Below are 24,212 nucleotides of genomic sequence, written 5' to 3'. Positions count from 1 at the left end.
ACCTTCTTTAACCATAGTTTACAGAGGAAGCCTAGAAAGCAATAAAGCCATGTATGTGAAAGGCAAGGTCACTGCTGAATTTGTAGATTTAATCCAGAGGCAACTTCTATTGACATGAAATACTGAAATAAATTTTTGAAATATCTCTCTCCTAGTTGCGTGGCCCATCTCATTTACTAAAGGATTTTAAAAAACCCATTTCTCTTTACGGGTTGTTATGCAGTAGAACATCTCTGCAAACTGACAAAATTGATTGCCTGATACCAGTCTTCTGAACATATAACTGATTTTTAATTCACTGTCTCATTGTCAAATGGACTTGACAATAAACTCCATTCTATTCACACTGTCGACTTGTTTAAAAAAGGGTTTGATCCAAAGGCTGATGGGCATCAATCATGGGAAAAAGAGTTCAATTTCATTAATACTTGAAGCATTACACAAATTTACCTGTATCTACATTTCCCTTATTTCCTTATTTATTCATTCATTCAGTCAGTCTTATAGATTTTATTTTTTATTTTATTTTTATTTTTTTTTAAGATTTTATTTATTTGACAGACAGAGATCACGAGTAGGCAGAGAGCCCCATGTGGGGCTCGATCCCAGGACCCTGGGATCATGACCTGAACCAAAGGCAGAGGCTTTAACCCACTGAGCCACCCAGGAGCCCCCAGATTTTATTTTTTAAAGTAATCTCTTATACGCAATGTGGGGCTGAAATTTACAACCCCGAGGTCAAGAGTCACTTTGCTTGCTCTTCCAACTAAGCCAGCTGGGCACCCCAACCTTTCCCTCTCTTAATAGTAAGGACGGATTTTTGCCATGGACCATAAGAACACATAACATGAGTGAATAATATGTGTATTATTTATGTATAAATAATATGCCAACATTTCGTGTTTCTCTTATCTTTCCTACTCTCATATTTCAGAATTAAGTGATTCACAAGAGGCAGCACCAATTTACTCAAAATTAGAGGAAGGGTAGTAAATTGAGAGAAAAAGCCACGTCAATTCTATTTAAAATTTACTATTGCCTATTATGTGTTGCATTAAATACAGTATATCCCTATTTCGGATTCCAGGTGAACTACAAATATTCTCAGATTAAGACTTCTTGTGAAAAGTGAGAATTTCAGTATAATGATTCCATTTATGTAAGTTTACAAACACATAAACCAATCTATGTACATGAACAAAGACATGAAGAGAGCATGAAACTAGGAACGTGAGGTGGGAGTGAGGTTTCAGTCCCCTTTTAATGTTTTCACGATATTCTAACAACAGAATTAAAATTCACATAAAATTTACGAACGAAGAAAAAATGAATGAGTTCATATCAGATGACCTACAGGATCTTCCTATCACCCACATTTTGGAATGATTATATAAAATGCTCAGTAACTGGAAATCTGACCATTCCTAAAAATCAGCATCACGCAATGAAGCCTTCCCCTATATGGAAAACATACAATTTAAAACTAAACACCAAAATTATGGACACCTTAAACTCACAGGACTGTAACCGCAGGCGAGGGCAGCTGCTCTTCCCCCCCCACTGTCTCCCTCTCTGCTCTCAGGTCCACCTCCCACTGCTACAGGACCTCCACTTTGCTTTTGCTGTGGCTTCCACTGTCTACAGCTGCCACACAAACAGTAAATAAAATTCACTGTATTTTTGCCCCACTAAGCAGCTCTGTCTTCTGGCACATCCAGATGCCTGGCTTAAAAAGAGTGAACAATGAAAACAATGTTTTCTCGAGCAGACATTCCAAAAAGGGCCTAACAAAGGCCTCTGAAGATGCTGCTGGGAGAGACACCACGCAGACAGCTGGCGTGTCCTGTGGACGCAATTCCTCGACCAGCCACACGGGTTCATTGGTTTACAAATACTCAGAAAATTAGTCTGCCGCGCCATGTCAATTTTGAAAGAAGGATTTTCATTTATATTTATGATAATGCTGAGCTTTAAACGGAAGGAGAGTTTAGAGGTCTTAAAATTTATGATTTGTAAATCCATGTACATGGCCACTGTAGGTCTACCACCACACCATGGATTAACTGGCTACGCATAAACATTTTAGATTATTTGTGTCTACATTGTTCACTCAGTATAGTACACCAAAATTGGCAAAAAATATTTTATGGGAAAACATACTTCCAGATAAAAGTTATAGTCACCCACAGTGACATGGAATGAACGCTCTGCGGGAACGTCGTAAGCAACAAAACCTTTACCTTCTGGAACACCTGGAATTTTGCTGAAAGCTGCTTCAACATGAAAATAATTTCCAAAACAAACACAGCCAAGTGGATGGGAAGCAAAGGGTGAAGTGCATACACAGCTCAGCGGAGCACCCACTCTTACAACCTTGCAAGTCAGGCCAAACTCCACAAGGAAAATGCAGGCCCTGAATTTTAAGAAGAATTCAATTAGCATCCCCAGTATTTCCATAATCAACAGCTGAATGCTAATTCAGCGCGCAGCGTCAAGCAGCGATGGCATCCCAGCGCAATAAGCACCCGCGCAGCGGCAGCAAATGCTACCTTCAGCCTGCATATGCATAAATAAGCAGAATTAATAACTACCCGAGCACGGAAGGGTGACTTAATCTGTTTCGATTAGGTGCAGTTCAGCCTGGGGCCTTTGTGTTATATTTAAATGTGTTCACCATGTTTAATTAAAAACCTAATAATCTAGAGTTTCTTTTTTTTTTTTTAATGTTCTGATCAGTATTTCTCTCCTCTTTCTCTTCGTAAGTTTTACTGATTTAAATGGCTTCCTGAAATGGAATAATATTTTCAGCATAATGTAAGTGTGAGACTGATTAACCGTCAGTACGGTCCCCAAAGATAGGCGCCGGCTGTTTACTTCGGCTCCATCCGACTGACCCAGCATTTCTTCGAAACTGCCTCTCTGATCCGACCCAGTTTATTCAGCCTGAGAGACCGCCTCAAGTCCGCTTCCAACACGTTTCTCAGTCACTGCAGTAAAGCAGAGTGCGGTTGTCAGTTTCAGGCTGAGAATTTGGCAGAAACTACCACAAACCTGGCATCCGTTCCACAAGACTTAAAGTGTCTCAGCCCCAAAGAAACTTCGGTGAGAAATATTGTACCTACACACACACACAAGCCATCAAAGGAATCACTTAGAGAAAATGTAAAACGAAAGGCCTCCCACTGTGTAATTTTGAGGCCTAAAGTCTCAAGAATTGGTGATTATCTGAAAGACCTAGGATGAAGATGTTGGGTGGTGTTATCATTAATAATACGGTAATTTTTTTCCCAAAAGTAAAACTTCTAAGGTCAGCTTTGGGTGCACATTAAAGTTTTTCTCTGATGCGTAATTATTAACTATTACAAGTTTTAAAATGTTAGATTGAGGACAATCTTAATTATGGTAAAGAATCTTTAAAAACACTCGTCTTAAATAAAGACCTGTCAATATTCTTCAAGTCCCTCCTGGACAAAATATGCTTCTCTACCAGACACGAGTCTCACCATCAGTGAAGGCCTCACTCTTAGGAAGTTCGCCAGTGAGGAGGGCAGTCAACGTGGAAGCAAAGCTGCGAGGAACAGAGCTGGCGACGGCAGCAGGAGAAAGCAAGGGCAGGCTGCCCACAGACACAGGCAAGCAGCGGGGGCAGCTCGGAAGACGGTGCGAGGGCAGCCTCATCGACGTTGCTGCAGTTTGATCAAACCACTATCCTGGAGGCAGTGACGCTTAAAATAACTAAAATGTTATTCTGGTGGGGGGAGGGTACAGAACAGGAGGTAAGCCCATGTCCCTATTTTCGTTGGGACACACCTGCTTTGCTTATTCCTGTGATTCCCGGGGTGAGATGATGTGGGGAATTCAACCAGAAGGGCCACACGCACACAGCGGGTTGTGTTCTCAAAGCCAAAACCAGGCCAAGGCAGAGGTCCACGAGTCCCTGTGCCTGGCTGCCACACACGCTGGTCAAAGATTTGACTTGGATACGTCCATAAGAAGCTGCCTTCAGCCTATCCTTTACTCGAGCCCTCTTTCTCATTTGCTTTTCAGGTTTTAGAAAGTGAAGCTGAACTTCCTACAAATAAGGGAAGCATTTGATCCCCAGGTTCTGCAAGGACTGGCTGAGTGCCAGCCCATTTCGTCAAAACTCCAACCAAAACAAGAAGCGACCATGACAAAAATGCGCCGGAATGACAAGGATTTATGCAGTTAGGGATCATTACCACGTCCTCGGAATGTGCAGCAATCTGGAGTCGTGTTTCACTTTTCAAAAGAAAGTCAGGCTTTCTCCGATGTCTAAGACTCCCCTTTCTATCCCAGGGGCTGCCTCAAGTCCCCAAGCCGCAGCAGCAGCAGGGATACAGGCCATGCTGTGCCCAAGAGAGGCACGTGCTGCAGGAAGAGGAAGGCGGCTGGCTTTCCGTTAAGTAGTCCTTAAACCCAGAGAGAAGGACAGGCCGCAGGGAGAGCACCGGGAGCTCCTGGCTGCTGAGAAGCCTTAAGGTGAAGGTAAGGGAGGGCCGAGGAGGGCTCCTCGCACAGGCACCGGCGGGGGCCCCGCGGTGACGGCCTTTCACACACTCCGTCCATCCTCTCCACCTCCTCGCCTCTTTCCTGCACCAAGGCTGTTTGAGAATCTTCAATTTTTATCAATCAAAATTCTCTCCTTCTCACAAAAATGGGTCCACAGTGAAAAACGACATCTGACTTGACAAAACAAATCTCACATTTTTACTCTGTCACTATCCGAATAACAAACGTTGGAGAAGTTTCCAACTCTTGACTGATCATGTAAAGCATTAGAATATTTAATCTCCAAACAGCAGCACCAACTTCCTCACGCACCTGGTCGGCCGCAAGCGTTAATGGACTCCTGACAAAGCTCTCTAACCAGACCTTCAGGGTTGCTTCGGTCCCTCTGCGGCCTCCTAGTCCACTTCCCTGCTTGACTCGCCACCACCTCCCCACGACCTTTCCTTGAACACATCCTCTCGGCTCTTGCTCCAGCCGCACCCAGGATCTCACCACTTCTCCCCAGCACTGGTGCCGTGCTCTTCGGTTACTGGTCTCGGGCCTGGACCTCGCAATTGCCCCGGAAGCCCACTTGTGACTTGGGCCAGAGTGCACCCCACCAGCAGATCAAGTCACCCCTCTGCTCAGAATCTGCCCATGCAGACCAAAGAGCAAGGCGCCGACCATCCGTCCACGGGTCACACATGATCCACCGCCTGCCGTCCCCATCCCCTTCCCCCTCCAGACACACTCCTGCCTACTTCTTGACCATGCCAGGGCCCAGACTTCTCTTCCCCTGGCATGATCCAAAAGGCTTATTTTTGCACTAAGGTCTCCGCTCAAGGTTCTTACCAGGGCCCTTCCTCCGCCCCTTACTGAAGTCAGCGCCTCCCCACTCCCCAGTTTATTCTCCAGCCTCCTTACCTACTCTATTCTCCTCGGCACACAGATGTGCCCCGCTTGACATATATGGATTTACAGATGGTCTCTCCTCTTAAGACATAAGCCTCATGAGGAGGGGCCTTTTTTTTTTTAAGATTTTATTTATTTATTTGACAGACAGAGATCACAAGTAGGCAGAGAGGCAGGCAGAGAGAGAGAGGGGGAAGCAGGCTCCCCGCTGAGCAGAGAGCCGGATGCACAGTTCAATCCCAGGACCCCAAGACCATGACCCGAGCCAAAGGCAGAGGCTTAACCCACTGAGCCACCCAGGTGCCCCTGAGGGACCTTTTGTTCTTGATATGGTCCTAACACAGCACCTGGCACACAGTAAGTACTTAATAAATAAAAAACGAAAAGAGCAAGATTAGGAAAGCACAAAAAAGTTTTTTAACATTCTTTCTTAGCATATCTTAAAGCGTCAGCAACAAGCTTACAGTTGAGATGTCTATCAGTGCAAGCCTTCATCTTAATTTCTTTCACCCTAAAGGGCAAAGGTCAAGCAGTGACACTCAGACACGACTGAAGTAGCAAAAGCACGGGCTCTAAGTCTTACAGCAATACCTTTCAGAAGTCACGAGATGGGGATGTAGCTTCGTGAGAACTCAGTCTGCTGGGACAGGAACCCATGGGCGTTCAAATCTGTGTTTGTGGGCACAGACTTTATCTCCCCACCTTCTCTGATGGGCCATAATGACAGGATGAATATGTAAGAGCCACTGTATTTACATAATCAGGTCTATGCTTCCTGCAAGTCACTGGCTCCACTTAGGATATGTATCAACTGGTTTAAAAATGCTGGGTTTTAAAATGGGGAGGGATCAAAAACTGGCTTGCTAAAACCAGCCAACCAACACTCCCAATCTCTTCTCTTTCCATGAAACCTGAGAAAATCCTTCCCACTAAGCTTACTAAGATCAAGTCTCTGTACAATTATGACGCTTGCAGGCTCTTTCCTTTGACTAACGGCTACCACGGACAGCCCCCAGAGGCGCAGGGAGGGCATCCTTGAGAAGCCACAGCCCGGTGATACCAGCCACAAGACCACCCCGTCCGCACTCACCACTTCATCCTCGGTCCAGCACTTTTCGATCAGCTTGGGCACAGGCTTCTTCACCAGGCGCTGCAGGGCTTTGCCGGCATCATACCCACTCTCATGTAGCTAAAACAACAACAACAATTTCCGTTAGTGAAGTGTGCCAAGTAACAGATCCGGAAGTAAATCAATAAACAGAAGCCCTGCAGTTGTTCCAACAGAAGAACCACGGAAAGGGCACGTTTGTCAGCAAGAGAATTCGTTCTCCTCCAATGGCCCCCTGCCCCCAGTCCCAGCTGTTCTGGGAAAGGGAGGCAGGTAAGGTAGAGGACACTTTGGCAAGAACAGGAATAGGATTCAGAACAACAGTAACAAACACTTTCTGAACATGTGGCCGGACAGAGTGGGGAGCATGATCCATGTACTTATTCTTTCTTAATCCTATGAGAAAGGTATTTTCTCATTTAGGCTTACAGGGAAGAAGTACAGTCACCCCATTTTATCGATGAGAAAACTGAGGCACAGAAAGGTCAAAGGTGCTCACCACACTAAACCAGCAGGCTGTAAAGCCAGGGCTCTAGCCAGCGTGATTTCTACCCACTCTTGTCCCATTCCCCCCAAAAGGCAGTTCAAAACCTACTAAATTATGTTATTTCCCTTCAGCATCTCTGAAGTCTTTCTTTTTTTTTTTTTTTTTTTTAAGATTTTATTTATTTATTTGACAGAGAGAGATCACAAGTAGGTAGAGAGGCAGGCAGAGAGAGAGGAGGAAGCAGGCTCCCCGCAGAGCAGAGAGCCCGATGCGGGACTCGATCCCAGAACCCTGAGATCATGACCTGAGCTGAAGGCAGCGGCTTAATCCACTGAGCCACCCAGGCGCCCCTCTGAAGTCTTTCAACTGCAGTAATTTGACTTAAAATTTTTTTTCAAGTATCTGAACTGTAAGAGCTTTTTAATGAAACTCTTTAACAGTATACTAGCAATACATGTGAATGAAGATGCTGGTTTATCTACATTCTCCTTCTAGGACCAGACTTCTCTCTCATTAAAGGTAATAAACTTGCTCCACTCCATATCCTTTTCAACCCCAGACAGTGCCTGACACCACTCACCCTCTCTATCTTGCAAAGACATTCTTCTCTCGGTTCATGTGACCCCAAACCCCTTCTAGTTCCAGAGTTTCAACCTGCAGACAATGGAATGAAATAACAGGCAGAAAGATCCTCTTGCTTAATCTACCTCCCCTAACTGTGGCCATTCCACCAAAATTTTCATGGGAAATCTGGCTTTCCTTTACAGACAGAATCTGTTTTGGCTAAGATCTTATCTCTAGCGCCTAACACAGGCCGTAGCATGTGGAGGTCTAAGAGAACTACTGGTTAAATTAAAAAATAAATGCCTTCAACTACTGTCCCTGTGCAAACTCCACCCAAATCTAAATCTCAGTTGATTCGAATTCATTCGGCTTGAAGTTGACAAAGTGCCTACTGCATTCCATGCCATGTACTAGACCCTGGGCCCACAGGAGTGAACAAAACAGGCAAAGGCATCCCTGCTTTTCCTCACAGAGCAGACCTTCCAATCTTCTCACCCATGTTTTAATCCCTTATCTGAACAATTCACAAGCATCAGCTGCAAACTCAGCACGGATAAGGTCCACACCTTAGCAAACCACAGTTTTTATTTCCAGGAAACTTGCAAACTCCTAAGGATGTGTCATGGGGACACAATACATAGGAAATGACAAGATCGAGCAGATGATAGTAATCGTTACTACCTAGGTGTAAGTAAAGAACTACAGACACACAAGAAAGAGAGAGCACTGGGTTTCCCCTCTTCAGTAGAAGACTCCTAAGAAGGATATGCAAATTGCCTTCCTACCAACTGCTACAGACCCAGGGCTTGGCATATACAGTAAGCCTGCAGTAAATATTTATTGAGTAAGCTAAAATAATATTGAAACATACACAGCCAGTCTCTCTTCTAACTATTTAACCGCTAATGAAAGAGAGATCACAAATATCCATTTTCATTGCACATTCAGAGAAACAGAAGGTATTAAAAATTAAAATTTCCTGAGTATTCTCACAGTTTGGAGGTCTCCATTTATTTTAAATCCAGGTCCAAGGAAGTCCAGACTAATACATTAACTATAACAATAAGTCACTACCTTAAAACAAAACGAAATACTTACAACAACAATCAATGTTAGATTGTTGGATTCTGCTCTTTGTTGTTTTTTTTTTTTAATTTGACAGAGAGAGAGAGAAATCACAAGTAGGCAGAGAGAGAGGGGGAAGCAGGCTCCCTGCTGAGCAGGGAGCCCGATGCAGGGCTCAATCCCAGGACCCTGAGATCGTGATCCAAGCCAAAGGCAGAGGTTTAACCCACTGAGCCACCTGGGCACCCCTGGATTCTGCTTTGATAATGGTAGTGTGTGTGTGTGTGTGTGTGTGTAGGGGATGTATGTACTGAATATGAATGCTAGATATTAACTTATATATTTTAATAACATTCATCATTAGACCTTAATCTAGACTTATTTCAGCAGTATAAAAAGATGAAAATAAAGTTAGATTTTCAAACTTTGCTCAAAGTCCAGACCAAGCAGATACCTGCCAAGTTCTATAATACAATAAGGTTCTATAATACAATAAGAATCTATAATATGACCTTAACAATGTAGACCAGAACTGAATAAAAGAAAAAACTGCATGCCTATTTAATTTTTTTAAAAGCACACATTTTAGTGATAATCTGAAATCAATTCAAGTTGATCAAATCATAAATTCTTAATAAAAAGCTTATGGAAAATTAACATTTCTTAAGAGGTAATTATAGTATATGAGGTAATTATTAAGAGCCATGGACTCTGGAGCCAGACTATCTGGACTCAAATTCTAGCTCTATTACTACACTCCAGCGACTTACTTATCCTCTCTGGGACTTAATGTTGTCATCTTTAAAAATGAGTATAATAATAACATCTACGTCTTAGGGTATTATAAGGATAACACTAGAAAACACATGCAAATTGCTTAGAACTACACGCCGGACATAATACACTAAATGAGTATTAGTGATTTATTTTTAAAAGGAAAGAGTAAAAAAAAAAAAGGAAACAGTCTCTACTCAATTTTCTGGATTAGATAGTAGCCTTTCGCCAGGGCTGGGGGGCGGGGTAGACTGTTAAGCTATAAACAAAATCACTTATGTTTCACAAAATTATTCATGTTAATTTTTGAAATTTGACTAAAATACTGGTATAGCACACAGAAAAAACTTTAAAATTTAAAGTCTTATACGGCTGATAGGAAATTACTCTTAAGAACGTAAGGCCTGTTCCAAAAGTGTAGTGCTGAATGAAGCTAAGTCAAATGTCATTAATCCCTGGGCTGCTCCTGACTTTTGGTGGACCAAGGCCAGCTTTGAATGGGAGTTGCAAGAAACGTTCTCAACAATCTGCTGAACTTCTAGCCATTTGGTTTATTAGAAAAGCTGCCCAACGCACACAAGGCACCCTCAGTTAGATTTCTAGTGAGCTGCTTATTTGTTCCCTACACATATCCCAGGGTTCACACTTCCTTCACAAATCTTCATTTCTCATCACACTTTCCCTTGAAGAAGCCGTTGCAACGGGTGTGTGGTAACCTGGGCTTCCTTCTGCTACTCATTCCCTAAATAATGGGCAACTCCCTCCTTTCATTTGATCCACTGTCTGCCTGTCCTCTTAAAATATTCCTGCTCCTGACCTTTCCATGATATGAACCCAATAAATATTTAGTGTCTGCTCCCACACCCCTACCAAGACATATTTGAAAAGCCAGAGATAAGGGATTATTTACCAACAGTGATGAAATATTTACTGAACAAATGAAGTTAGGGTATTATTGTGCTGTCATCAATAATGCATAAACACTAGTCCAAAAGCCCGTTGTCAAGGGGTGGCTCTGCCCCGCCCTCTTCCTAGGGAACCCAACTGAGCCTTTCCACACCTTCATCTTCTTCTGAATGTTATAAACATTTAATTCTACTTTCTAGGAATCTTGTCTGAGAACATTCTCAAAGGTTTACATCTTTACAGAAATCCTTAAAATTATATTTAATTAAAGATATACTTTTAACATGCTAAAAATTGTTATGGCCCTCTCGGCTTCACAAAAGTGAAGATCAGTTTTGAGCACCTTGGGAAAATTCCCGGAGTTCAGGACATCCTTCATTCCTTCCGCAGACGTGTACCTAGTGCTAAACTGGGCCAGATGCTATTCTAGGTGCCAGGAAGAGACACAGCTTTGGAGAACACCGACAACGCACATCAGGAATGGAGGAGCGAGAAGGGGTAACCTGTGAGAGGCACTGTAAAGTACCAGTTTGGTATAACATGTCTATCTAACTCTCACATTCAAACTGTAGGGTCCTCAAAGGGTGGGTACTACCTTCTTCAGCCCATGTATGAGGCAACAAGTAAACTCTGGGGTTAAATGTAATTTTAATGTAGAGTATAGCAAACTGTACCATTTCGGAGCGACTGGGAAAAAATCATCACAAAATACAGGGACCAAGACACAACATCATTACTCAACCAGCTGCCAAGGCTTACAAGCTATTGCTGGGAGAAGCATTTAGATCTCACACGGACCCCATCCCCCTGCCAGCCACTAAAGCAGGATGTCATCCAGCCGAAACCACTGTTTTCGGATTCATCGTCCCGTGTGGGGGTGGGGTGGTGGTGTACAACCCAAGGGTCAGGGAGGCAGATCCTTGAAAATCTGTTGCTTCCACATCACTGAACTGCACGTCTGCACTTCTACACAAGCCAAATCTGTCTTCCCCTGAACCACAGGTCACTAGGCGAGGAATGTGATAACAAAATGGTGATACGTCATCAGTCTCCAAGCCTTTCCAGTCACTCCATCAAGGAACCATCCCTGCTTTGCTGTTTTGTTCCACCTTTGGTGCCCTGGGCTGGCACCACAGAATCCTCAGGCTGTGTTCTTTTCTGCACTCTCGGTTTGTTCACTGTGAGACAGCAACCAGGGCTGCTCTCCCGTCAGGTGTCCGGCGCTCCTCCACCACCCCTTCCAGGGCCAGTGAGGTCCAGTGGGACGTCCCAGCCTCAGAGGCAGGCCGCTCGCACCACATGCTCTTGGCCCTCCTCCCTCTCAGCAAGAGGTACTAAGGACCTCCTGTGCCAGACACTGTGCTAGCCAGGACCGGCAGGACTGGACCGGCAGAGACCACCTCGTGGGGGATTTGGTGCTAAAAACAAGGGCAGCCTGAGTAACACAAGCTCCTGATTTGGTTCTACTGTAACAGTCGAAACCCCCACACAGCGCCAAAGACTATGATGCCACACGTGACTGGATGCATGTGGTCAGCCGCATAACAAGCTCCCCACAGCCATGGGCACCCAGCCGCCCCTCCTCTCTAAGCCGTCCCGTTGTCATTGCCCCTGTCAATGCCTAGTGAACACAGCACAGGATCTGAGGAAGGAGACAGATTCTTGTTACCAGTTTTGTCATAAACTGGCCGAGCTGAGGTTTTCATCTATCAATGGGCCTCGCACCACTCTCCCACAGTTGCGTCAAAAGACAATGGAAGGTACGAAATGAGATATGTGACAACCTACGTGAAACGTCAAAAGGCTATCAACTGTGCAGAGGCATCGTCACGGGCACACATCTCTTATCAAAGACTGCTCAGCAACCCCAAGTTCAACAGAGCACCTGCTGTACAGTGCTGGAGACGACACCCCCGCCACGGGCTCCTTACAGCTTCTGACCTCTCCGGGATTAGCAGCAAGGAAGGATCATGCCCCAAGAAGAAAAACACATTTCTGCATAATTGCCCAAGTTAAATGTGCTACTCTCGCTCTGCCTGACAAATCATTCCCTGCTTATTACTTTCCATAATTTAATATATGTAAGTGCTTTACTGGCAAGCTTCTCGAAAGAATAAATAATACTTAATGACTGCCTACAGTTTAATTAACTCATGATTGAACTTCTCATGGATTGCTATAAACATTAAATTACATCCTTCCTCAAAGCTGCCATGGATGGAGATCCCGTTTTCAGCTTTAGCCCTACTGCCTAACAGTTCTGAAATTTCAGCAAATCTGTATATTGGACAGAGAGGTGAGAATCAACCTTAATGCCTAGTTATAAAGTATGTTATTTTATAAAGCAAGGACAGAGTCTTAATTTAAATAAGACAGAAAACGTGCACATGAACAAATGCCTCATTTATATTATAGCAATCATTAAGCATCACAGGATCTTGGGCAGTCGTATTAGCACAAACTCTGTGTATTACCACAAGGCTTCAAGTTTCTGCTCTGGCTTCTCATCTTAGCTGCCGTTTTTGGTCTGCATGATGTTGCAAATAAATTTTCCTTTTGGCATGGCTCAGCTGTCAGGCACCTCTGTTCTATAATGAACCCATGAATTATATCTCCCTGCTCTTGACATCTCTGGTCTCACACATCAAAATATTGTTCTTCAATTGTAATTTATAACTTAATTTAAATGTCCCTTTTGCTGTGACCTTTTTAGATCAAATGGCATTGCATCTGGCAGTTTCTCCTACCCCAAAGCAGCCTTTTGCAATTACAGCCATTATAATAACGGTAGAGAAAGCCCGAGTTAGACTGCATCCATGCTAAATATTAAATAATTGCAGTCCATTATGAACAATATTAGATTTTAAAGGCCATAAAGAAAGCAAGGCTGTTGTGGATCTAAGCCCTGTGTTCCCGAGGGAAGGCTGACTCCTTAGGACTGAGCAAAACCAATCCCCTACAGAATGAGTAGAACTCTGGCCACAGAGAAAAAAACTACCGCTGGATGCATGAATCGGGATCGTTTATGCTGTTTTTGTGAATGATAATGATGTGTCAGTTCAGAAAGATCTATGTCTGATCACAAGCGGAAATGGTTCAGGGCCACAAGTGGAAATTAAAACACTTTTTCATTTACTCCTGAGCATCCTTGAATACAGAAAAACAGTATGTAAGGCTCTACTCTAGAGGGTAACAGAAAAAAACACGGTTCTTCCATCTCATGGAAATGCAGGCACTAGTGAACCCACTGATAAAGGCCTAAACTGACCTAGAAAGTATATGTGAAAGGCCAGCTATGAATCAATTTTATCCAGATTCCTTCAGAAAGTTTATTTAAGAAAATGAATAAAAACAAAACTTCAAGACCAGGGTGTCTGGCTGGCTCAGTCATTAGACCATGTGACTCTTGATCTCAGGGCTGTAAGTTCAAACCCCATACTGGGTATAGAGATTACTTAAAAAACAAAACGAACAAAACAAAAACCCTCAAGAGCAGCTACAAAGTATTAAGTAAAAAACATTTATAGAAATTGCTAGAACTCCCACTAAGTTGAGTTTAGGTGCAGAAATGACTGATCCCAATCCATGAAGCTCAGAAAGCTTAACCCCAGTGCTTTTGAACAAGTAATTTTAAAGTTGTGTTAAAAAAACAGTACACCGGGGCACCTGGGTCGCTCAGTCGTTAAGTGTCTGCCTTCATCTCAGGTCATGATACCAAGGTTTGGGGGCTAAGCCCCATGTCGGGCTCCCTGCTCAGCGGGAGGCCTGCTTCTCCCTCTCCCACCTCCGCCTCCCCCTGCTTGTGTTCCTCTTTTCTCTGTTAAATAAACAAGATCTTAAAAAAAAAACAAAACAAAAACAAAAAACTAGTACACCTATTCTTTCTGATCACAGTGATAACTAACGGAACCAGGAAAACTAAAGAGGCATGCACTGAAGCATGTGTGACTCCAGAGCAGGGACACTTCTTTCTTTTCTTTTCCTTTTTTTTTTTTTAAAAGATTTTGTTTGTTTATTTGACAGAGAGAGATCACAAGGAGGTAGAGAGGCAGACAGAGAGAGGGGGGAAGCAAGCTCTCCGCTGAGCAGAGCTGAGCAGAGAGCCCAATGCGGGGCTCGATCCCACGACCCCGAGATCATGACCTGAGCTGAAGGCAGAGGCTTAAACCCACTGAGCCACCCAGGCACCCCATAGGGACACTTCTGAGTGACTGATCTTTAATCTGGAAACCTCAGCCAAGAGCAGAGCTAGTGACTAAGAGAGAAGCAAAAAGACTCCAGGCAGTTATAGTAATGCTCTCGAGCAATGGCCTTGGAGAACCTAGAAGGCCCTCAGTCTGGGCCGGAACCTAGCTTCTGAAATTCTGCTTTTCCCAAACAAAGGGTCTCAGGAGAACAGATGAGACTGCAGGATTTCAAAGCAGCAGTGGTAGAAAACAGCTTGACTGTGGAAGACCACAGAACCTGCAACGCATCATGCAAACCGAAAGTCACAACTCTAACAGCCACACCTAACGTGATGGCCGCATAACGATGACTCAGAGGTAGCGAGTAAAGACAGACTTGATTTAAGAACACGTGAAAATGTATACTTCATTTCTGGGGTGGGGGATGGGGGGAAATGAAGAGTCAACCTTCTTATAAATGCTTGGATAACTGATACTCCACCGAGTCCCGGGCTGAGCAGGAATACACAGCTCAACAACTGCTGTGCACCGGGGGAAGGCAGGCCAGCAAGGGCAGGCAGTCCCGTGCTGTCACCTTAGAAGCCCAGCGGCTGATGGGCTATTGGGGAGTGTCAGCCTCCTGGGTAAGAGAGCTGGCCAGGGCCACGTAGTTTGTCCGAGTCTGGCAGGGCTGGGCTCAGGGCAGGGCTCTAGGGCCAGACCAGAAACCAGAAGAGAAGGCAGAGACTTAAAAGAGCAACAGCTTCAAGGGCAACCATGTCAGCAACACAAGACTTGCCCCCAAAGGCTCCATGGGGGCCCAGCTCAGTGGCCTTGAGGTACAGCCAAGGAAGAAATACCCCCCAAAATCACTGGTCAGAAGAGTTAATCTAGTAGTTATACACGACAACTCTATTACACGAAGATGTTCTTTGTGGAAGGAAAACCAGAGACACTGTACCATATACCACACAAACACTGTTCTATTTTGTAAATCAAATATCCTCAGATATACAGAAATACCACAGTCCCTACTAGAAATATTTTTCTACTTAACCAAAAAGCTTTTACGTTAAGTACTCTAATTTATTTCAGTGACACATTATAATATAATAGTAAACTCCAACTGTGGCAGGCTGAAAAATGAGCCCCAGAAGATATCCACCTCACATCTCTGGAACAGACGAGACCTTCACTGGGAAAAGGGTCTTTGCAGATAGGATGAAATTAATGATTCTGCGAGGAGGAGAGAATTCGGATTATTCAAGTGGGCTCTATATCCAATGGACAAACATCTTTATGAAAGAGAAGCAGTGGGAAAGGAACAGAAGAGATGTAGACCCACAGAGGGGAAGGCAGTGTAAAGGCAAGCAGAGAGAGATGCGGCCACAAATGAAGGAATGCCAGCAGCCACAGGAAGCTCGAAGAAGGATTCTTCTGAGAAGCCAGAGAGAGCAAGGCAGAGGGGAAACCTCGACGTCACACTTCCAGCCTCTAGCACTGGGAGAGAACGCACTTCTGTTGTTTTAAGCCAGCAAGTTTGTGGTGATTTGTTACACCAGCCATAGGAAACTAATACATGAACTTTCAAAGTCTGGAGGTAAAAAAATTATCTAGGAGAGCTATAAAAAAGTATTCCCAAGTATATTTCAAAACTAGTTTAAGAAATATACACACTAGCACAAATATAAACTTTAATATTCTATAGCATATTTTAGAACTAATGGTAACATATGAGCCCTTTTAAAACTCAGGGGCCTACTTTGTTCTAAGATTAAATGCTTACTTAGATTATCAACACTTTTAACAAATGCCCTTGCATAAAGGCTTTCTAAAGAACAGGAACTGAATAATGTTTATTACTGAATAAATAAATGAATGATTTTACTAACGCTTCTTCTTAAATGTAAAAAGGCTAAGGGCTTTTACCTTGATGGGCTAAATACTTACTATGTTAATATTAATGCTTAATATAGGTTCGTAGATGGGTAAAATTATGACTCATGTTAAGCGGACATTTTTCAAAACACCATGTAATTCTCAAAACATTTCACTATGGAAGAAAGAAATCATTTGAGAAAGAACCTTTCTTAAAATTTTAAGGAACTTTCCAAATTTGCCAAACACAAGGAAAGGCCAAGTCAATTCCCCAGCCCCTGCTGAGTGTCTAGAAGAAAGGATGGAGATGCACCAAGAGGCTAGAGCATGAAGGATTTCTTTATTGTTTATTTATTTATTTTGTTAAAAGTAGGCTCCAAGCCCAACCTGGACCCCAATGTGGGGCTCAAACTCACAACCCTGAGATCAAGAACTGAGCTGAGACCAAGAGTCAGACACTCAACAGACGGAGCCACCCAGGAACCCCAAGCATGAAGGATTTCTAATGAACGGGCTGAGGAGCCCCCAAACCTGCAGATTCGCAGACATTTCAAGAGGACTGCATAAGGCACTGGGCTCAATTCTGTTCTTTAAGTTTAAATTATTGTGTGTATATACATGACAGGGTGTGCTTCTTAATCTGTAAGTGATATCCATACTTACAGAATTTTATGAAGATTAAGGGGCGCCTGGGGACTCAGTCTGTTACTCAGCCAGCTACTGATTTCCACTCAGGTCCTGATCTCAGGGTCCTGGGATGGAGCCCCACACTGGGCTCTGTGCTCAGTGGGGAGTCTGCTAGAGATTCTCTCTCCCTCTCCCTCTCCCCCTCTCTCTCCCCCTCCCTCTGCTCGCTCTTACTTATTTTCTCTAAAATAAATAAATACATCTTTTAAAAAAAAAGAATGTTATGAAGACTAAATGAATTCATTCGTAAAAATGAGTAGCATATAATTGCTATATAGCGTACTAGCTATACAGCACAGAATTATTGTATGTGCTATATATATTATATATGCTATATAGCATAAAACTAAAAATAAGCATATAGCATATAATAGCATATAACTGCTTCATGGCATACAAGCATATAAGTACTCAATCAACACATTTTAATTTTGTTGTTATTAATATAGCTCTTCTTACAAACGACATCAGGCAGCAGACTAATAGTTGATATCCAATAGAATGAAAACAGTGATAAGCTTAAGGTCCTGTGCCTGGTTCAAAAATCAGCCAAAATGCTGAGGGTGGGAGAGAAATGGCTTAGCAAAGGCCAGTACACAGAGAGAAATGAAATGAAACAAGACAAAACACAAGACAACAAAAGACCAAAAAAGTGTGACAAGCACACGTCATAAAAGCTGAGACTGCATCAGGACGATGAGCTTTTAGAAAAGCTGAAGTGGTATTTCTTGGTCACCTTATGCCAATCAGATTGGGGAATGCTGCTTCAGCGAAGGTGCTGCGTTTTTAAAAACAGACAAAGCTGACCAGAAGCAGAAACAAAATGGTTGCGAAATATAAAATGGCTTAACAATATTATACAACTCAAAAATGTTACCCTCAGTGAAAGACGCCAGTCACAAGAGGCCATATACTATATGATCCCATGTATATGAAATGTCCAGAATAGGCAAGTCCATAGAGCTAGAAGGCAGACTAGTAATTACCAAGGCTGGAGTAGGGGGGAACTGAAGGGTGGATGCTAATGGGTACAGGGTTCCTTCTGGAATAACAAAAACATCACACAATTGACTGTGGTGACGAGTTGCACAAATGTGGGAATATTATAAAAGCCATTAAATGGGAAACTTTAAATGGGTGAAACGTATGAATTATATCTCAATAAAGCTATTCTAGAAAAAAGAAGAAAAATGGAAAAAAAGTGTAGGGGGGAAGTGCCTAAAGAAACTTGAGAGTGATTCATGTGGAAAAGCCAAGCAGGGCCACAATCATGAAGACTTGCATCAGGAGCACGACAAGTGAGAAGAACTTAGAGTGATACTTTCCTGCTAAAACGATCAAAAACAGTGCTCGCTTCGGCAGCCTATATACTAAAACTATCGAAAACAGGGGCATCTGGGTGGCTCTGTCCCTTAAACATCCGTCTTCGGCTCAGGTCATGATCTCAGGGGTCTTGGGATCGTGCCCCATATCAGGACCCCTGCTCAGCAGGGAGTCTGCTTTTCCCTCTCCCTCTGCATCCCCCACCTGTGTGCGCACACACGCGTGCTCTCTCTCTCTCAGAAATAAATAGAATCTTAAAAAAAACCACTATCAAGTACAAAATCACAGCTGCAGTAAGTCAAAAAGGCGCCGTTAGCAGAAGTTAGCATAAGAGGCCTTCCATCTCCCCAGCCACCCCTGAGGAGCTTTGAGAATGCTTTCTGTTGTACTTAGTAAAAGAACAGAGCAGGGCATAATGTTAAACTTTGACTAAAGCTATAGATCACCTACAAAGAAACAAAACATCAAAGCATTAAATTAAAAAGTCGTCTTCATCCAAATGAGACGAAAAGAATAAATCATGCAATCTGTCAAAGTGTTGTTGCCTGGAACTTTTGGGGTTTTTTGTTTTGTTTTTTCAGATTTTACTTTTTTATTTGAAAGAAAGAGACAGAGAGAAAGAGAGAGAGAGAGAGAGAATGTGAGAGTAGGAAGGGGGCAGACAAGAAGGGAGACGGAAAAGGGTGGAATCTTAAGCACACCCCATACTGAGTGCGGAGCCCGATGGGGGTCTCGATCTCAGGACCCTGAGGACCATGACCTGGGCCCAAACCAAAAGTTGGACACTCAGCCAAATGAGCCACCCAGGCGTCCCTGCCTAGAACTTCTGAACAAAGTGCATTTATGAAGTTTTCAGCCCAAAGAGAGCCATATTGGTAAATTTCTAAACAGCGAAACAATTTTCAAAAGTTCAACATGTTTCTAACCCATCAAAGTATAATAAATAAAACCTCACCTTTATATATTATGCTGATAATCGTTGAAAAGGACTTGGTTATACCAGAAAACCACCGCATCTTTACTTATGCTACAATTAACAATGTCATATGCTGTATACGCTAATATCTTGATATAACATAAATAAAATACTAGCAGGGGTGTTTGCCAAGGCTGATTTACATAGGGTGCTGTTCTGAAATTTACTGCATTTCCATAATAAGAAATCACATAGCATATAAACTTTTCCCATTTCTCTTTTCAACAACAAATCAAAATCTTAGAGGAAAAAACCCACCACCCTACTATTTCATAATGACTAATCTGAATGGAGAGAATGGTAAAAAGAATTTATGTAAGGGAACGCCTGGGTATCTCAGTGGATTAAACATCAGCCATCAGCTCAGGTCATGATCCCAGGGTCCTGGGTCCTGGGATCAAGCCCCACATGGGGCTGCCTGCTCACTGGAGAGCCTGCTTCTATCTTGGCCTCTGCCCCTTTCCCCAACTCATGTGTGCACACAACCTGCTTTCCCGCTCTCTCCTTCTCTAATAAATAAATAAAATCTTTTAAAAAAGAAAAGAATTTAATTAAGGGTGTGAGTGTTAGCATGAATACCACAAGAATCTTGATCATAAGCTTTAGACAAGCTGTTAATAAAAGGGCTTCCCAGTAATGCCTTATTTGGGAGACAGAAAATACTCAACATTCATTTAAGTCCTAAGCACTGCAAAACTAACTCAGGGTGAGATGCTTTAGTGAAGTCCATTTATGATGAACAAATAGAATACCTCTGAGAGAAATTCTATAGACTTAATTTGCTTTATAATAAAAGAGAGAAAGATGAACATGACCCTGAGAGTAGGCTAATCAGTACACTCTGCTATGCCAACCTTATAATACCAAGTTCTGGGTGATCAAATGTGATCTGGGCTCGAACCTGATGTCAATCACTCGGCAAATACTTAGTGCCTCTCTACGAGGTACTAGGCATTGGACTACGCCTCAGAAAACAAAGATGAATTAACACCCAACTGTTAGCAAATACTGATTATTTATAGATCAGAGATTTAAAAAACTAACTATGAAGCTTCTGGAAGCCTTGCATCCTTTGTTGAAGGAGATGTGAATGTGCATAAATAAGTAAGCAAACAAATATATACTCTCTTGAATATGTAAAAAGCTTAATCCAAATACCTAAAAGCCATCCATATTTCAAGGAATAAAACTGTCCAGACAGAAGTGAAATCTTTGCTGCCTGATTATAAATTTTACTTATATATCGTGAGCATATATATGTTTAGTTTTAGTGAAAGTAAACATAAAAATGTAAATAAGTTCAGAGAAAGAGAAACCAAAAGAATTTGAATTTTATTAGGAAATGGGAAAGATACCTAAGCCCACAGAATGAAATCTAGTATCAACTTAATAAAAACAAATCAGCGTGACATTTTCTAGAAAACCATAGTCTCAAACCATAGGACTCTGTTACAGTTTCTAAGCATAACTATAAAGATGGATTTTGTAAAAGGCCAAATAAATGCAAGCACTAAAGATAGCTGAATCCCATTTGGATAGCATAGGGCATCCCCATGGTTTCTTCTTTAAAAATATTCTATTTATTTATTTGAGAGAGAGAGTACAAGCAGGCAGAGAGGCGGGCAGAGAGAGAGGGAGAAGAAGACTCCTAGCCAGGCAGGGAGCCTGACATGGGGCTCGATTCCAGTACCATGGGATCATGACCTGAGCTGAAGGCAGATGTTTAACTGACTGAGCCACCCAGACGCCCCAGGCCATTTCTATGTTCTAGAGCATTACGTTTACAAATTGTATGTAAACGGAAAGTACACAGATGTACCTCACAGAGACTGTGTATGAAGAAACCCATGCCTGAACAGTACACACGGAAACATTTCTATCTGAGATCCTCTAGAGGAAGCACCACTGCTTTGTCACATTATCACATATTATTTAACATATCATAAAATTACAAACGGAATAATTTTACATTAATAGGTGTTCACAATTTAAAATAGTAAACTATAACATATCTTTGCCAACACACATGAAAGAGTGCGCCCCCATTGCCAAGAACACCATCTTCTTCCACTGAGAGCGGTCAACACATTTATCACAGCATCTTCCTCTACACCAAACAAGTGTTTTGGATTTTTTTTGTTTTCTTTTTTTACTTACGAAGTAAGAAGATAAATATATGTTTAACATAAATGATATAACTGTGTCCCTAACTATTCTGCAGGTTCACCACTGGACCTCAAGCAGTCAGTCATGTGGCCATGACAACAAGCTACGTCACCTGCTACTGTAGTTCTCCAACAAGAGCTGTACTATTGAGAATGGACACATGTCGCTCAAGTGTTATACGACGCGAGGACCACCTACAGTAGATTAAAATGGACTAGAGACGCCAAACAACGGGCACCTGGGTGACTCAGCCATGAAGAATCTGCCTTCAGGGGTGCCTGGGTGGCTCAGTGGGTTAAGGCTTCTGCCTTTGGCTCAGGTCATAATTCCAGAGTCCTGGGATCAAGCCCCACATCAGGCTTTCTGCTCAGCGGGGAGCCTGCTTCCCCCTTCTCTGTCTCTGCCTGCCTCTCTGCCTACTTGTGATCTCTGTCTGTCAAATAAATAACTAAAATCTTAAAAAAAAAAAAAAAGATCTGCCTTCAGCTCAGGTCATGATCCCAGGGTCCTGGGATCGAGCCCTGCATCGGGCTCCCTGTTCAGTGGGAAGCCTGCTTCTCCCTCTCCCACTTCCCCTGCTTGTTCTCTCTCTCTCTCTCTGTCAATTAAATAAATAAATAAAATCTTTAAAAATATAAGAGACTCCAAATAAAAGGTAGAGCTTGCCAGACTAAAAAAGTCAGAAACAACTAAAGAACTAAAGGACCTAAGAGATGTTCTTTAAATACAAAGAAAAAGCAAGATTCAAAGGAAGAAGCTGAAAGATTTGTCATGTGAACAAGCATAAGAAAGCTAGAGTAGTTGTATATATTAGTATCAAACAACACAGAGTTCAAGACAAGGAAAGAATCACTCCAAAACAGGTAAAAGAGCTAATATTACAGAGAAAGGTAAATATTATGTGCATGAGACTAAGGATACAAATACCAAATATATCAAGCAAAAGCAAACAAAACCAAAATGAGGAATACCCAAATCCACAGTCACAGCTGAGGGCTTTTAGTATAACTCTCTCAGCAACTGACAACACAACTAGATAAAAAAAATTAGCAGAGCATATGAAGACCTATGAATAATAACGACCACTTTAAAGAAACCAAAAATTATTTAATAGTACACTCTGTAACTGCTGAATACAAACTCAGTATGAATGCACATGGAACACTCACCAAGACGAACCACATGCTGAGCCAAGGAACAAATCTCAATAGATTTCAAAAAACTGAAATCTTACTGGGTACTCTCTGACCACAACAGAGCTAAATGAAAAATCAGTATCATTCCAAAACAAAAGGGTATGGGAGGGACAGAGAATTTACACAAGAGAGATCTCAATTATCTGGCAATTAAGCAAAATTAATACTAAAAATAGGTAAAAGGAATTTCAATAAATATTTTTAACACAATGATAATGAAAAACCAGCAAATCAAAATTTGTGATAAAAATCCGTTATCTAAGCTCCCACTTTTGGAAAGTAGGGGGAAAATGATCGAGTTAACCCAAAATAAAAAGAAAAATAAGATTTGAGATCAAAGAGACTGAAAACAGAGAAAATCAGGGGCACCTGGGTGGTTCAGTCAGTTAAGCATCTGATTCTTGGTTTTGGCTCAGGTCATGATCTCAGGGTCATGATATCGAGCCCCAAGTCAGGCTCTGTGCTCAGTGCAGAGTCTGCTTAAGACGGTCTCTCCCTCTCCCACTGCACCTCTCCTCCATGCATCTGGGCACACATGCTCTCTCTCTAATAAATAAATTTTTTAAAATAATAAAAAAGAAAAAAAATCAACGAAACCAAATGTTAGCTATCTGAAATAATAATGTTCATAAACCTATTTAGACTGATTGATAAGACACAAATCGCCAATGTTAGGAATGAAAGAAGGGTCAAAATTACAAATCCTTTAGATGTTAAAAAAGTAAGAGGATAATTTGACATTTTTACCTATAAATTTGATAACCTTGATGAAAAATCACAGATCAGCAGATTACCAATATTCACACATGAAGAAGTATAAAATATATTTTCATATACATTATATATACAAATAGAAAAATCTCTATTTGTAATTTTAAGCTTTTCATAAAAAAATTTAGTCCCAGATGGTTTCACTGTGAAATCTATCAAATATTTAACAATGAATACATACATACACACACATCCCCACCCCCCCACACACCCTAATCCTTTACAAACTCTTTTTTTTAAAGATTTATTTATTTACGGGTCACTGGGGTGGCTCAGTTGGTGAAGCATTTGTCTTTAGCTCACGTCATGGTCCCAGGGTCCTGGGACTGAGCCCTGCACTGGACTCTCTGCTCAGCGGGAAGGCTGCTTCCTCCTCTCCCTCTGTCACTCTCCCCGCCCCCACCCCACCTTGTATTCTCCCTCTCTCCCTTGCTCTCACTCACAAATAAATAAATAAAATCTTAAAAAAGATTTACAAAGAAAGAAGACTACAGGTTCAAGATACTTCATGAATGCAAACATAAAAGTTCTTAACAAAATACAAGCATATTGAATCCAAACAGTACATAAGGACTAAGTAGAATTTATACCAAGAATCCATACTTGCTTTAACATTTGAAAGTAATCAATATAATTCACCAAATTAACAAAATACAGTATAACAAGCATAAGATCATCTCATTAGTTACACAAAAAAATGGCATCTGACAAAGTTAAATGCCCA

At 42.1% G+C, this 24,212-nt stretch overlaps 1 protein-coding gene across 3 annotated transcripts in view; it reads right to left on the bottom strand.

Moving 5' to 3' along the window:
* Positions 1-24,212, bottom strand: part of RERE (arginine-glutamic acid dipeptide repeats) — a 426,362-nt gene that overhangs the window by 84,208 nt on the left and 317,942 nt on the right. For all 3 annotated transcript variants that reach the window (XM_046025753.1, XM_046025762.1, XM_046025771.1), the window contains one exon: positions 6,512-6,610. In XM_046025753.1, the coding sequence (XP_045881709.1) occupies positions 6,512-6,610 (99 nt within the window). The remainder of the gene's footprint in view (positions 1-6,511; positions 6,611-24,212) is intronic.

This window comes from Meles meles, chromosome 1, assembly GCF_922984935.1.
Source record: "Meles meles chromosome 1, mMelMel3.1 paternal haplotype, whole genome shotgun sequence".
In the NCBI taxonomy this organism is placed as follows: Eukaryota; Metazoa; Chordata; class Mammalia; order Carnivora; family Mustelidae; genus Meles; species Meles meles.
The sequence above is the reverse complement of the archived record's forward strand: the minus strand, read 5'-3'. Positions and strand labels throughout refer to the sequence as shown.